Consider the following 16,756-nt stretch of genomic DNA (forward strand, 5'->3'; position numbering starts at 1 on the left):
CTCATGAACCCTGAGATCATGACCTGAGCCGAAGTCCAACACTGAACCGACAGAACCAACTGAGCCACCCAGGTGCCCCTAAGGAGGAACCATCTTAGATTTGTATTATTACGTTATCACACTGGGGTGTCAATGAAAACCCACGCACAGAATTTCTAGGAAGAGCAAGGATGCTTACTAGGGAAGGTGAGAGAGAGGATTGCAGAGAGAAGGGAGAAAGAGGTTGGGGGAAATACAAACAAGCTTTGCCAATAGATGGAAGTAGCAGGGGTGGTTCCAGTGGAAATGTGTGGTTGCCACAATGCACGGAGAGTGTTACAGGCACTTGGTGGACAAGAGCCTGGGACGCTCCAATCCCACAATGGGCAGGTGTTCTGCATGACAACGAGGGGTCCCACACAAAATGCCGGACAGCACCCTGCTGAGAAACCCTGGTGGAGGGATTCAGTGGTTCAAGCTCTTTGGCCCCTCCCCGACTCCCAGCATTACAAAGGGGTCTCAGAGTGTTTTCTGAGCTAAGGTTTGCAATGCAGAACAGAACACTTACTGGTCAGTCCTGTCTTAGCCAGTTAAGTTTTCCTGATGTTCCAGCTTCAAATATAATCAGAACCTCCAAAGCCTTGAGAACACTGACAGGAACACAAGAGATCATTTCTGAAGGTAACTCCTTAAACTTTAAAAACCTTTAAGAGAGCTAGTTACTGTAGCCAAGTTTCCACCAGTTTTCTTGTCCAGAATAGTTGGTCGTAAAGTTAAAATTCTGTAAATTGGTGATGTGTTCTTAGTAATAAATAAACAAATACACCAGTCGATCAACCAATACGTATCTATGCATCCATCTTCCTAAGCCAAGTTTTTTTTCGTGTGAGAAAGGAAGTTACAATAATGAAATTCGGGTTTAGAAGAGATTTTGTAGGTCATCTTGTTTAATAAGAAAAGGTTACTGAAAGAAAGTGCAGTGGAAAAACACCCCCCTCCCCTCAATAACCTAAGTTAACGCACTGTATGGAAAAGCACAGCTTTGTGGACACTTCCCAATTAGGGCTTCATGTTTCCTTTATAGTATTTTGCAATGTTTTCCTAACTTGGATATTTCCCCCTTGCCATGACCTTTCAGGTCCCCAACCCACACTCATCTTCTCCATGCCAGTATTTCTCCTGACTTGCAGCTCTTCGGATCCTGTGCTCCCCTCCTCCTCCTAACGTCTAGATACTTAAGGTGTGCAACAGAATCATACTTCAGGTTCTGCAGCTTATGGAGCTCCCTTTTACTTATTTGTTTATGTTTGTTTGTTTGTAATTTTTTTTTTCTTTAAGCTGTATGCCCAGTGTGGTGCTTGAACTCACAACCCTGAGATCAGTGTGTTCTACTGACTGAGTGAGCCAGGAGCCCCAGGACATCCTTTTTAAATTTACATCCGGAGGCACCTGGATCCCTCAGTCGGTTGAGCATCTGACTGTTGATTCCGGCTCAGGTCTTGATCCCAGAGTCCTAGGATTGAGCCCCACATCGGGTCAGCTCTAAGCGTGGAGCCTGGTTGAGATATTCTCTCTCTCTCTCTCTCTCTCTCTCTCTCTCTCTCTCTCTCTGTCACACACACACACACACACACACACACTCAGTCCCTCTCCCCTGCTTGCACTCTCTCTCTCTCACTTTCTAAAATATTAATTAATTAATTAATTAATTAATTTACATCCAGCCTTCTCTCCTGCCTTCCAGGCTAAAATTTTTTACTGCCAGATGAACTTCACCAGCTGAGGCCTACTAGGACCTCAAGCTTAAGCTGTCTAAACCAGTACTTGGGCTTGAACCCTCCTGTCATCCTTATTTCTCTGAAGGACATCACCTGGACATAACCCTGGCTTGAAACCACAGTGGCTTCTCTGTCTCTGTCTCTTATGTTCAGTTGCTGGTCTTGTAGAGTTTGCCTCTGAAATGTGTCTTCCATCCATCCTTTTTTCTTTATTCCCTTTACCACTAGTCCAGTTCAGATAGATTCTCATTACTTCCCACCAACCTCTGATTTTTCCTTCTTCAAATGGATTACAGCACAACTGATAATTTGTCAATAGTTTCCTCATAATCTACAAAATGACACATAAAGTCTTCACTTGGACTTTTAAGACTCTCCAAAGCATAGGCCCAGTTTTACTTTTTAACCTTATACTGGTATTCCTGTTCTGTTTTATTTTTTTACTTTATTTTTTTTACTTTATTTTATTTTATTTTATTTTACTTTATTTTTTTTACTTTATTTTTTACTTTATTTTATTTTATTCTATTTTATTTTATTTTTTATGTAATCCCTACACCCAATGTGGGGCTTGAACTCACAAATCCGAGATCAAGAGTTGAATGCTCTACTGACAGAGCCAGCCAGGCGCCCCCCCCCCCCGCCCCATTCTATTTTTAAATCACTGTGGACTGCTTACCTTTCCTAAAACATGTTCTACTTTTCCTGCCTCTATCTTCCTTTTTTTGTTTTCTTTTGTTTTTTATCCCCTCCAGCTGCAAGATCTCCCTCTCTGTGTGCACTGAAAATTCACCATTCTCTGGCATTTTGACTTCTCCCCACAACTGAATATTACCTTTCCCCTCTTTATTTTTTTTTTTTAATGTTTATTTATTTTGAGAGGGGAGGAGGTGCAGAGAGAGAGTGACAGAGGGTCTGAAGTGAGCTCTGTGCTAACAATCGAGAGCCCGATGTGGGGCTCGAACTCACTGAAGACACTTAATATGTGTACTCTGTGTTATCTATGTTTATGCAAATGTCACACATTCTGGTTGAAATCAGCTTCTCAAAGATAGGAACTATGCCTTACTCATCGTTCTATCCTTTACAGGGCCTAACATCATGCCCTACACAGAACAAGAGATTATGAATGTATTTGAATTTAATTTTAATAAATTATTTATTTATATTGTAAAATCTATATATTTCATTGACATAAGAAATGTTATACTTTACTATCTAAACTAACTGGATTTGAATTTAGAAGAACATTCTTTCCAAATATCTTCTTCATTATTATATATATGAAATAAAACTCAGTCCAAAGCCATTAGTAGAGAAAAAGCATTAAAATGAGCAAATTGAAATATAAAATAAGTTTTAGTCAGCAAATTAAAAACATGCTCTGAACAAAATCTCACCTGAGAGAGGATTCATTCAAACTTCGGGGCTCTTTGCCTCTCCAAAAGACAGGGCCATTAATCTCTTCTTCAACTAAAAAGAAAGAAAAAAGAAAGAAAAAGAAAAAAATCATTTAATACTTTACATAATTTGATTTTATGAAGAAGATATAGTTACATGTACTGAATTGATGATTGCTCATAAATCCCCACAAAAACTTGCAAGTCCCATATTATAAGCTGGGCAGGGGTACCTGGGTGGCTCAGTCATATGAGCATCTGACTTCGGCTCAGGTCATGATCTCTCGGTTTGTGAGATTGAGTCCCGCATCTGGCTTTGTGCTGACAGCTCAGAGCCTGGAGCCTGCTTCGGATTCTGTGTCCCCCTCTCTCTCTGCCCCTCACCTGCTCACACTCTGTCTCTCTCTCTCTCAAAAATAAACATGCATTAAAAAATAAAACAAAACAAGCCAAATGATAAGCTGGGCAGCATGATGGAACAAAAGGAACTTTGGCTTTGATGTTAAAACATGTACTCAACTTCAGACCCTTGTAAAACATTACAATTTACAAGACTTTACCAGTTACTTTATCATTTTGGACCCAGTATCTTACTTTATAAAAATGAAGATGAAAGGCGCCTGGGTGGCTTAGTCGGTTGAGTGTCCAACTCTTGATTTCTGCTTGGGTTGTTATCCCAGAATTGTGGGATTGACTCCATGTTGGGCTTGATGCTGAGCCTGGAGCCTGCTTAAAATTCTCCCTCTCTCTCCCTCTGCCCCTCTCCCCCACTGGCAGTCTCTATCTCTTTCTCAAAAATTAATTAATTAATTAATTAAGAAAGATAATTCTGTGATTAAAAATAAGATAATGTGTATAAAAGTGACTCGTGGTGCCTGGCAGAGTAGTTACACAATAAACATTAATTTAAAGTAAAAATCAGAGAACAGATCATAACTTGCATCAAGAAAATTATCATGTCCTCCCAATTATGTAAGTGTATTTCGTTTGCTTGCTTGGAGGAACAAATAATAACAGTATGTAATAAGTGTTTGGAACAAGAACCCAATGGGCCTTTCCACAGGCCATTTCAAGAGGTCAGTACTAGCCTTACTTTCTAGGCTCCAAGGGAACCTCGGTGTGGCCCCGTCAAACCACCTCCCCATCCCTGCAGGGATGCGCACGCCATACAGAGAGCCAGGGAGGGAAAAGCGAGAAAGCCCTGCTCCCACAGAGAATTCCTTTCGGGGATTTCGCTGGCTGTCAGCTGCTTCCTTTCTCGGTTTGCTTGCTTCTCTGTCCTCTTCCCTCCCTTTTAATTTTTGTCAGTTTATTTTTCTTTTGAGGTAAAATTTACATAATATGAAACCAAAATCTTAAGTGTGCTTTCACTGAGTTTGACCCCATTCCTTTTGAACGCTTTGCACAATTCTCCATTACTGTCATGGATCTGAGAGGAGCCAGGGCCCCTTCATGCCTGGGAGAAAGAACCCTCTCACCTCAGAGGGCCAAAGGTGATGCTGGATGGGGTCTTTAAAAAGATAGCTAGAGGGGCGCCTGGGTGGCTCAGTCGGTTGGGCGGCCGACTTCGGCTCAGGTCATGATCTCGTGGTCCGTGAGTTCGAGCCCCATGTCGGGCTCTGTGCTGACAGCTCAGAGCCTGGAGCCTGTTTCAGATTCTGTGTCTCCCTCTCTCTGACCCTCCCCCGTTCATGCTCTGTCTCTCTCTGTCTCAAAAATAAATAAATGTTAAAAATTAAATAAATAAATAAATAAATAAATAAATAAATAAATAAATAAATAAAAAGATAGCTGGAGGGTACAGTCCATTCTAGCTTTCTCTGGTCTAGACATAAGATGTCAACACATTCCCCTTGAGGTGCAGTATAGTTCATGAGATTTGTAGATCACGTGGGGAGTTGAGACAAAAATTCTGTTAAAAAGTGGGAAACTGAGGGGTGCCTGGCTGCCTCAGTCTATAGAGCATGTGACTTCTGATCTCAGGGTTGTGAGTTCAAGCCCCACATTGGGTGTAAAGATTACATAAAAATAAAATCTTTAAAAAAAATTTTTTTTTAATGTTTTTATTTTAATTTTGAGAGAGAGCGGGGCGCCTGGGTGGTTCAGTTGGTTAAGCATCCAACTTCAGCTCAGGTCGTGATCTCGCGGTCTGTGGGTTCAGGCCCCGCGTCGGGCTCTGTGCTGACAGCTCAGAGCCTGGAGCCTGTTTCAGATTCTGTGTCTCCCTCTCTCTGACCCTCCCCCGTTCATGCTCTGTCTCTCTGTCTCAAAAATAAATAAAGGTTAAAAAAAAATTTTAATTTTGAGAGAGAGACAGAGCATGAGCAGGGGAGGGGCAGAGAGAGAGAGAGAGAGAGAGAGAGAGAGAGAGAGAGAGAGACACAGAATCTGAAGGAGGCTCCAGGGTCTGAGCTGTCAGTACAAAGCCCAGTGCGGGGCTGGAACCCATGAACGATGAGATCATGACCTGAGCCGAAGTCAGACACTTAACCGACTGAGCCACCCAGGCGCCCCTAAAAATATAATCTTTAAAAAAAAAAGTAGGAAACTGCAGCTGCAGGGGAAGGACCAAACTGTAGTGGTCATCTGTCATGTGGTCTTCTCAGAGCCTTCTTTCTTTGAGGAACTGTCCTCTTCCACAGTATGGATGCCCATCTCTTAAATAATTTTTTTAATTATTTAGTTGTGAGAGGGAGAGAGAGAGAGAGAGAGAGAGAGAGCGCACGAGTAGGTGAGGGGCAGAGAGAGAGGGAGACAGAATCCGAAGCAGGCTCCAGGCTCTGAGCTGTCAGCACAGAGCCCAATGAGGGGCTCAAACTCATGAACCTTGAGATCATGACCTGAGCCGAAGTTGGATGTTCAACCCAGGCACCTGGGTGCCCATCTTTTAAAAAAAGAGACTGCTCCTTCTGATGAAGTAAGTGATGATTCAGCTCTAGGGTCCCTCATTTGTATGAGTTCCTTCCAAAGTCTTAGGAGAAGCCCTGACCATGTGTGCCAATGGTCAAATGTCTTTATAAACAAAGGGAAGACATGTTAACCACAGTCATTCAAGACCACAGGCTCTTCCCACTTCAGTTTTCCTTCTGTCTCACTTCTTCTCTTGGGAGTGTCCACAAACGCTCTATGTTTGTGATTTCTTCTGCCTATCTATCTTGGGAGTGCTGCAGTCATTCTATTTGGTGTTTTAACTCTTTTTCTTAAAGAAGGCTCTGCACGTTGTATGAGCTTCAGTCCCCACAAAATCTGAATCCACCCCTATCCAAGCCATAGCTGACTGGTCTAGGGGTTGGCTCTGATCCAAGTTAGGCTGATCAATGTCTCCCTCTAGACTTGTGACATTTGGATGTGAGAGGCTGAGCTAGGAGTCTTTGAAACTAGCTGCATCCAGAAGAAAGTCTCTCACAGGCTGTTCAGGCTCAGGAACAGGCCTCTGGGTTTCTGGTCTTCCACTATTGGGTCCTTCTGTTCCCCTCTTGATTCCTTAGGAGACTCCAAAATCAATCAGTTTTTCCTACTTGTAAGTGAATAATTTTTACTAATTACATAGACTCCAAAATGAGTCAGTTTTTTCTACTTGCAAGTGAAAAACCTCTACATAAGTCTAAGACCCCAGTCATCATAGACACTTCTAATAGTAGGCATTTCACAAACGTGGGTACTAAATGTGATAGAAATAATGCCTTTGGTCATTGCTGGAATTAGGTAGAACATATTAGCGCTTGTGGTGCAGAGGTCAGACAGGTTTGAGCCCCTTGCTTCAGGACCACACATTACAGACTGTCTGGGAGGTGTACCACAGGGGTCCTGGAGATATAGCAGTACCTCCTGCAGGGGACAAACAGCTAGGAGGAGAGCTGGAAAGAAACAGAGCACAGCACTGTCAGCATACTGGAAGGGGGCAAGAAATCACTGAGGCTTTTCTATTAGGAAGTTCGTATTCCCTAAACAATGAACGTGAGTTGTCTCTTAAACATCATTTCATCCAAGTTCACTAACCAACCTTGAACTTTCTCTTTTTTGTGTGACGTCATCAAAAGGTTATGACCAGGGGCGCCTGGGTGGCGCAGTCGGTTAAGCGTCCGACTTCAGCCAGGTCACGATCTCGCGGTCCGTGGGTTCGAGCCCCGCGTCAGGCTCTGGGCTGATGGCTCGGAGCCTGGAGCCTGTTTCCGATTCTGTGTCTCCCTCTCTCTCTGCCCCTCCCCCGTTCATGCTCTGTCTCTCTCTGTCCCAAAAATAAATAAAAAACATTGAAAAAAAAAAATTAAAAAAAAAAAAAAAAAAAAAAAAAAAAAAAAGGTTATGACCAAAAATGACTTTAGTGCCTGTGTCCCTGCCTCTTTATGTTAGCTTTAAATTTCATTTGTAACAATGGTGTGGAGAATCTCAGGATCAGCTGTGATCTCCACTGAGAAATGAAGTACAGCTGTGGTCTCTGTGTCTGCATCAGATAGGAGTTCTGATCTCCTGGATGCCAGTGGCCAGAGTCTGGCAGATACAAGGCCATAATGACAAGAGAGCCTGAATGCAGATAACAGACGAGACCTATCCTCTGTCTGTTCCAGTATGTTCTCTAATGTGCACACAGCAGTTTACAGTCTTCTTCAGTAGCCTAGGTATGAAGTTTTTCCACCATTTAGCACAGTGGATATCTGATGGCATGTTCAGTAGTGCTGGTCAGCTGAGGAACATTTTTTTAAGTTTATTTTTATTATTTGAGAGAGAGAGAGAGAGAGAGCACACAAGCAGGGGAGGGGCAGAGAGAAGGAAAGAAAGAATCCCAAGCAGACTCTGCACCATCAGTGCAGAGCCCAATGCAGGGCTTGAACTCACAAACTGTGAGACCTGAGCCGAGATCAAGTCAGACGATTAACAGACTGAGCCACCCAGCCGCCCCTGAGGAATATTTTTTAGAAAGGATGCTACAAACACACACACACACACACACACACACACACACACACACACAACCACAACAGTGCTTTCTTACCTGCAAGATTTCCAGTTATATTTATCAAAACCCTATTCCTATGAGGAAGACTGCCAAGCCTACGTAAAAACTATCCACTAAACCTGAGAGACTCATCAATGCCTTGTCGCTTTAGTTTTTCCCATCTCATTGGTTTTAAAAAATATATAGGTTTTCAGTATAAAACAAAATCTCATATAGTTATATAAAACCTAGGTTCAGTTTATGTTTCATCAAATTACTATGTTTCATTCTGGTTTGAGGATTCATCTACTTCATGCTCTGCCAGTGTTTCAAAATACACCCTAAAGCCATTAAGGTCTTTTCTATGCTTTTAGAACCGCAGTGACCATTTCTATAGCTACTAGACAGCTGTGGCTATTAAAATTAAAATTAAATTGAAATTCAGTTAGTACTACTCACATCTCAAGTGCTCAGTGGCTCAGTTGGCTCTTGGCTACTGTATTAGACATAATTCTACTACATACAAAACATCTCCATCATTGCAGAAAGTTCTACTAGAAGGTGCTGTTCAAGAATGTACCTGAAACTAAAGGGCTAATAACCCAATTCATTCTAGAGCTTTAGCAGCTAGTGAGTGCCCCACTGTCGCTCTACTCCCATCAGCATTGTTCATTTAGAGTTAAACAACCATCCTCTTCCAGCTACACATAAAAAGTACAATTTAAAGTGCTACCTATGACCCATATAAGGACACATAGAGAAAAGCCTCTTTTTCTATATATCTCCAGAAAAGTAGGGCCTAATTAGGAATCCTGTTGCAAATGCAGTGAATAAACGAAGTATCTTTACTACAAATGATTTGCACTTTTGAGTTTCCTTTGTTAAGATAATCCAGTTGCTTTGAGTGCAAGCTCCTTTGCCACATGACACAAATATTCCCTAGGCTTTCGCCCTAGAGGTTTGGAGTAAGTTCTAATAATTATCTTTATTCAGATGCTCAGTAGTTAATGTGTGCTACTTCTCTAGCCATGATATCATCATTATTAACACTAATGGCTACAGTAATGACTGTTTTCAAGTAGATGGTCAGACAGGTTTGAGCCTCTCTCTTGCTTCAGGACCACATATTACAGACTGTCTGGGAGGTGAATCATGAGGGTCCTGGGTATGTAGTCATACCCAACCCAGGGAACAAGCAGCTTGGCAGAGAACAGGAATCAGAGCACATTACTGTTGGCATGCTGGAAAGGGGGGACGTTTTTTATTCTCCAAGGTGGGCTGTGTATGACTCCTTGTGACAGTGGCAGTTTGTGTTTTCAAAACTCATTGTATAAAGTGTTAGATGGAACCTTTAGAGAATAAAGTAAGGAAGGGGGAGAGGGGGAAAGTTATAAGTTTATGAACCAGCCATGCACATGAACACAAGCTAAGTTTTTTAAAAAGTTTTCACTGCTTTTAACATCATTTGCGAAGTTTCTAAGAACTTAAATTTTATAAAACTTTTACCTGTCATCAGCTTCTTTAATGTGTGTTTTTATCTTCTTATACATGTTGGGGGAAAAAAAATCCAAGAATAATTATGCTCGTGGACAAGGATAAATATGCATTTAAGGCAACCAACGCCAGTTAGGTTCTCTAATTAGTGTGACAAGAGACCTGGTGAGCAACCAGGGATTTAATAAGACTAATTACAACTCCTACAAATAGTTGCCATGCCATAGAGTGTCAGTGTGGAAAGGTGCTTATCCATGAGAGTGTACAAACACTGGACAGTTTTCTCACACTTTGTAGTTATTCAATACTCTAAGAATTCTGAGTCTGACTTGGAGTGAAGTCTAGTGAAGAATGAATTGGCTGGTGTGGGCTGGTCTGGCTACTCTGGCTAGAGGCCAGAAGTGGAAGGACTTATCCAGGAGCCCTGTCAGACTTCCTTCTGCCCCTCTTCTCCGCTAAGGATGCCATCTTAACAGCTGACTGCTTTCCTGCTGTGTGCCCTGCCTTGCCCACGTCATTTCATGCAATACAACAACCCTGTGAAGCTAGTGATGGGGACCAGGAAACTGGAGCTCACAAAGCTGGTAACTTGTAGACGGTCACACAGCTGGGAAAGGTGGGAGCCAGGATTCAAATGTGGATTTGGCCGGTCCAAAGCCCATCCTCCTCTTCTCTGCTTTTTACCAACTCCCAATTATGGGGATTGATAGTTTAAAGGGCTCCTTTAGGTACATACACATTTCATATACATATATAAAATAAGACCATGAAATAAACAGTGTAATGCTGAACTATATGTTCTATTTTCATCTATTCATCCTTAGGTTTTTAAAACATATTCATCAGAAACATTAACATAAAGCCCAAAATGTGAAGCATAAAAGCAAGTAAGCTCTAGTTGAGCTGGATGAGCGCCAGGAGCCCTGACTCCTCATCCTCCCCTTCTCTCTCCATCCCACTGTGAATTTTCTAGATCTCCTTGGGCACAGTGGGAAAATCATCTGCATCAGATGCTGAGCTCCCTGAAAACAAAATTAAAGATGGCCTTTCATCTTTCTGTTTAGGTGTGAAGCATACATAGTTCTTGGGTGAAAAGGTTCCCAACAAATACTTCTGAATGAAGACTGAATGATGTTAATAACCATAATAAACCATATTTTTCAGGGTAGGACCCTGTGGCTTCCCTTGCTTGTGGGAGCCAAGATTCAAAGAGATGACCATCAGGAGTTTTCCTAAAGCCAGGTTCACAATATTTCTGGTTATTTTCTACATATCTTCATGTATGGCAAGCTTTGCCCAGGCACTATGCTGCCAAGAATGGATGGTTCAGCTCACTAATCATCATGGAATTGCAAAGCAAAACCACAGTGAGGGGCACCTGGGTGGCTCAGCTGGTTCAGCATCCGACCCCTTCTCAGGTCATGAGCCCTCATTGGGCTTTGCGCTGACAGCGCAGAGCCTGCTTCAGATTCTCTGTCTCCCCCTCTCTCTGCCCCTCCCTGACCATCTCTCTCTCTGTCTCTCTTTCTCAAAGACAAATTTAAACAAAACAAAACAAAACAAAAAACCCACAAGATACCACCTCACAACTGTTAGGATAGTTAACCTCAACAAGTCAAAAGATAACAAGTATTGATGAGGATGTAGAGAAAAGGGAACATTTGTGCACTGTTGGTGAGAATGTAAATTTGTGCGGCCACGGTGGAAAACAGTATGGAGGTTCTTCAAAAACCTAAAATAGGACTACCATATGATCCAGCATTCCCACTGTTGGGTTTATATCCGAAGCAAATAAAGTCATTATCTCAGATACTTGTACTCTCCTATTCATAGCAGCATTATTTACAGTAACCAAGACATGGAAGTAACCTAAGTGTCCAGGAATACATGAATGGATAAATAAAATTGGGGTGGGGGGGTGGAGCAGACATCCTTACACACACATTTAGACTTTAAAAAAAGAAAAAAAAATCCTGGGGTGCCTGGCTGGCTCAGTCAGTAGAGCATCTGATTCTTGATATTGGGGTCATGAGTTTGAGCCACATGTTGGGTGTAGAGAGTACTTAAGAAATAAATAAATTAAATTAAATATGAAAACCAGGAAATCCTGCCATTTGAGACAACATGGGTGAACCTGGAGGACATCATGCTAAGTGAAATAAACCAGCACAAAAAGACAAACTCATAGTAACAGGTAGTAAGACAGTAGTTACCAGGGGCTGGGAGTTAGGGAAAAAAGGTAGATGTTAGTCAAAAGATAGATGTTCATTATAAAATAAATAAGTTCTGGAGACCAAAATGCACAACATGGTGAACAAAGTTAACAATAATATGGTGTATACTTGAAATTTGCAAAGGAAATAGATCTCAAATGTGTTCTCCCCACACACGTACAAAATGACAACTATGTGAGATGATTAGCCTGATTGTGGTAATCATTTCAAATGTACTCATGTATCAAAACATCACATTAGACACCTTATATATAATTGTAATTTGTCAATCATACCTCAGTAAAGCTGGGGAGGAAAAAAAAGAACATTCTTTTTTGTCTCATAATGAAATACATCTTTTCTTGTGTCACTTTAAGAAATATATTACATACCTTTTTTGTTGTTAGAAGCGGCAATGAAATGGAAATGAGATGGATGAAATGGAAATGAGAATTTCTTGACACCTTTTGATTTTTCACACTCTTTTTTCAAAACAGTTGAAGAATAGATGATACGAATATGTTGGTTGGTTTCTCTGTCTGGTGGACTCAGAAATTGTGGGTAATCATCAATCTGGAAAAAAAAAAAATTGAACTGACTGAGGACAAATACAACTTTATCCTGTGATAATAAATCCCCTAAAGCTTAGGGCAAATTTAAACTGCATTCTTTCTTTTTTTTTTTTTCCTCCTGGAATATCTTTTCTCTTGGTCAGGTTTCTCAATTCTTCCCCTGTTTGTTTTAGTCTTTACTAAAAATGTGCTCAGCAGCAGAACTCAAGTAACTGTTTACACTATAGGATTGCGAAATAAATAGAAACTGTGTTTTTGTGTGTTAAAATATATCCCTCCCCATTTTCATTTTGAAAATAGATTTTTTAAAAGATCTTAAAAATGTAAAATTAATGGGTTTAACCTAGGATTTTTCTATGTAGTACACAATGTCCATTTGTGGGGAACAGTGTACAAAGATTCTGTGAATACAAACATCTAAGTGTGAATTATTGGAAGTTTCCTGCTCCTAAATAGCTTTCTCTTCTCTCCAAAGTACTCCATTTTCTATTCTTTTTTAAGAAATTCTATTCTTGGTTAAAAAGAGAAAAGTTCTCAATAAATACTTAGGATTTTTAGATCGTCTCTACTTCCCTTTTTATGACAGGTAGGCAGCAATAGCATCTGACTGAGAAGCTAAGCATAGAGCCAGAGAATCACCAGAGGCATATTTAAAACCTTTAATCCAAGCATCAGGGGGAATACCTCTATAGACTTTTTTTTTTATTATTTTTTTTAATGTTTATTTATTTTTGAGAGAGAGAGACAGAGACAGAGCATGAGTAGGGAAGGGGCAGAGAGACAGAGACACAGAATCCAAAGCAGGATCCAGGCTCTGAGATGTAAGCACAGAGCCCGATGAGAGGCTCAAACTCGTGAACTGCAAGATCATGACCTGAGCTGAAGTCTGACACTTAATGGACTGAGCCACTGAGGCGCCCCTCCTCTTTAGACGTTTTGCAAGCACTTACAATTTGTATAAAAATGTTTCCTGTGATCATTCAATTTCATCATTCTCTTTTCACAAATATAGGAAGGAAATATCAAATAATGGCAATAATTTAAAAATCTAATTCAGAGGAATTAAAGATAGGAAGATAAATTAATGAAAAGCTATCAAGATCTACTCGAATTTAACTTTTGAAATTATTTTCAAATATATAGAGTAATTCAAACCAAGGTAACAAAGCATAGTCCAGTAGAGGTGTTCAAAGGATGTGCTTTCGTTAATAATAAAAGTTTATATAATTAGTGGGGTGCCTGGCTGGCTCAATAGGTTAAGCATACTACTCTTGATTTTTGGCTCAGGTCATGGTGAGCTCAAGCCCCTTGTCAGGCTCTGCACTGACAATGTAGAACCTGCTTGGGATTCTCTCTCCCTCTCTCTCTGCCCCTACTTCCCTCCCACTCTCTCTCTCACTCTCAAAAAATTTTTTAAGTTTATAATTAGTAAAGGATCCTCTTCTGAGCAATATTTTTCAGAAACACCTTAAGCTATTTGAGACCTTCAAAGATATGCTTATAATGTTAGAATCCTGGGGCGCCTGAGTGGCTCAATCAGTTAAGCATTCGCCTCTGGCTCAGGTTATGATCTCACAATTCATGGGTTCGAGCCCTGCACTGGGCTCTGTGCTGAAAGCTCAGAGCCTGGAACCTGCTTCAGATTCTGTGTCCCCATCTCTCTCTGCCTCTCCGCCACTTGTGCTCTGTCTCTGTCTCTCAAAAATAAATAAAAATTTAAAAAAAATTTTTTTAATTGGAATCCTATTATACATATGACTAAGATTTTGTTTTATGTAACTCTGTATTATATTTGTCTCTTGTCTTTGCCAGGAAAAATTATGAAAGGCTTTGAAATGGGAAAAAAAGATGATCTAGCTGTTCTCCATCATTTATTGTCTTTGAGCTGTTTTAAAACACTGTAAATTGTAGGAGTGCCTGGCCGGCTCAGTCAGTAGAGCATGTGACTCTTAATCTTTGGGTTGTAAGTTTGAGCCCCATGTTGGGTCTAGAGGTTACTTTGGGAAAAAAAAAAAAAAAAAAAAAAAACACGCTAAGTTGTAGAAAACTGGTAATAGTGCAAATTATTCTAGTTCATACTGATACAAGTTGATTGTGTCCAGTAAAATGCAACTGATTACCACCCTTTGATAAAGAGAACAGTTGTTATGTATCTGAACCAGTGAAATTGTGTTTCTATGTTTACATATAGTTTCTTGTGAAATTATATGCTCTTTATCTAGGTGTCTGCAATTCAGAAAAGCCTTTACCTCTGATTACATTGGTGGGTTACATTTTCCTCTTTCCAGAGGGTATTAATAAATTAATTAAACAGACTTCTGTTTTGATGACCTATAGAGATAAGCACTTATATAAGAATAAAAGTTCTATAATTCCCCCCAAAATAAGAAAATTTAACATCTAATACTTTATTTTTTATTTTTTTAAGATTTTTTTTAATGTTTATTTACTTTGAGAGAGGGAGCACACACATGCAAGCACAAGCGGGGGAGGGGCAGAGAGAGAGAGAGAGAGAGATTGAGAGAGAGAGAGAGAGAGAGAGAGAGAGAGAATCCCAAGCAGGCTCTGTGCTTTCCGTGCAGAGCTCAACTCCGGGCTCGATCTCACAGACAGGGAGATCATGTCCTGAGCCCAAATCAAGAATCGGATGCTTAACCAACCGACTGAGCCACCCAGGAGCCCCCTGTTTTTCAATTTATATTTTTTAAGATTTTATTTTTAAGTAAACATGGGGCTGGAACTCATAACACTGAGATCAAGAGCTGCACACTCTGAGGCACCTGGCGGCTCAGTCGGTTAAGTGTCTGACTTTTGGTTTTGGCTGAGGTCATGATTTCACAGTTCATGAGCTTGAGCCCCGTGTCAGGCTCTGTGCTGACAGTATGGAGCCTGCTTGGGATTCTCTCTGTCTCCCTCTGTCTCAAAATAAATAAATAAACATTAAAAAAAAGAAGAAGGACACTCATTTAACCAGGTATGGCAATCCATTTTAAGGGCCAAACAGTTGGCTGTACTTATGGTACCAGTCCTTACACGCCTTCCCAGGAAAACTAGCCCAGAGACCTGGCTTACAGGTATTAGGAAGCCCACTTCCTAGCAAGACAGGCAATCAACAAATTTTCAGGACCTCAAAATTCACTCAAATTTATACGTACTACAAGAGAAATCTGGTGGAGCTTCTTGGGACTGATTTCCTAGCCTAGGAAAAGCAAGTAATAAAGGCTTTTAAAAGTCGAACCTGACATTCATAAAAACTTCTAGACAAAAGTTTTTGCAAAGTATTTTTAAGGAGGCCTATCTGGTAAATTAACACTCTTGCTGTACCTATGTAAATAATCAGGTCAACCTGAAGAGCCTTATTTTTGTGAGTGAGTGATCTTTTCTTTGAGATTATTACAATGGGTGATGTGGGACAGATTGTCAGGGAAAACTGTGAAAGACTTTCAAATGGGGAAGGGGGATCAGTAGGTATTCAGTTTAGTTCACCTATGCAGGCTATCTATGCCTTTCATTGTCTTTGAGGTTATGGTACAATGCTGTAATTCATAGAAAACTTTTCTGTATGTGTTTTTTTTTTTTTAATTTTTTTTTTTTTTTTTACGTTTATTTTTGAGACAGAGAGAGACAGAGCATGAACGGGGGAGGGGCAGACAGAGAGGGAGACACAGAATCAGAAGCAGGCTCCAGGCTCTGAGCCATCAGCCCAGAGCCCGACTCGGGGCTCGAACTCACGGTCTGTGAGATCATGACCTGAGCTGAAGTCGGACGCCCAACCGACCGAGCCACCCAGGCGCCCCTTTGTGTGTTTTTTTAAAACAAATAGAAACTTAAAATTTCTAACTGATACAGCTGTCAACTTTTGTCTTATTTTTTCCCTTTATGCTTAGAAATGTCTTCTGTACCCTGAAATCAAATACTCACCTATGTTTTATACTTTCCTTTATGGTTTTCTCTCTTACAGTTAGCTTTCCAGTCCTTCTGGAGTCTATAAAGAAGAGTGTTCCTTAAGACATACGTTGGTCTAACTGGCTGTGATTCCAAGTGTATTTAATATTAATCTGGTAATAATTAGGCTTCAAGTAGAGACTGAGTATAAATAAATATGTAATTATGTCTGCCTCAAATTGCTTATTAGAAGTTTGGGGAGGAGATGGGGCGCCTGGGTGGCTCAGTTGGTTAAGGGGCAGACTTCGGCTCAGGTCATGATCTCGCGGTCCGTGAGTTCGAGCCCTGCGTCGGGCTCTGTGCTGACAGCTCAGAGCCTGGAGCCTGTTTCAGATTCTGTGTCTCCCTCTCTCTCTGCCCCTCCCCTGTTCATGCTCTGTCTCTCCCTGTCTCAAAAATAAATAAAAAACATTAAAAAAGAAGTTTGGGGAGGAGAAAA

At 40.8% G+C, this 16,756-nt stretch overlaps 1 protein-coding gene and 1 long non-coding RNA gene across 8 annotated transcripts in view; one reads left to right on the forward strand and one right to left on the reverse strand.

Moving 5' to 3' along the window:
- Positions 1 to 16,756, forward strand: part of LOC122224781 — a 119,778-nt gene that overhangs the window by 75,514 nt on the left and 27,508 nt on the right. The window lies entirely within an intron of this gene.
- CB4H12orf56 (chromosome B4 C12orf56 homolog) overlaps positions 1 to 16,756 on the reverse strand; it is an 83,658-nt gene that overhangs the window by 43,361 nt on the left and 23,541 nt on the right. For all 4 annotated transcript variants that reach the window (XM_042947067.1, XM_042947065.1, XM_042947064.1 and 1 more), the window contains exons 2-3: positions 12,193 to 12,373; positions 3,158 to 3,230 (exon numbers count right to left, since the gene is read on the reverse strand). In XM_042947067.1, the coding sequence (XP_042803001.1) occupies positions 3,158 to 3,230; positions 12,193 to 12,373 (254 nt within the window). The remainder of the gene's footprint in view (positions 1 to 3,157; positions 3,231 to 12,192; positions 12,374 to 16,756) is intronic.

The sequence above is a fragment of the Panthera leo genome, chromosome B4, assembly GCF_018350215.1.
Source record: "Panthera leo isolate Ple1 chromosome B4, P.leo_Ple1_pat1.1, whole genome shotgun sequence".
NCBI lineage: Eukaryota > Metazoa > Chordata > Mammalia > Carnivora > Felidae > Panthera > Panthera leo.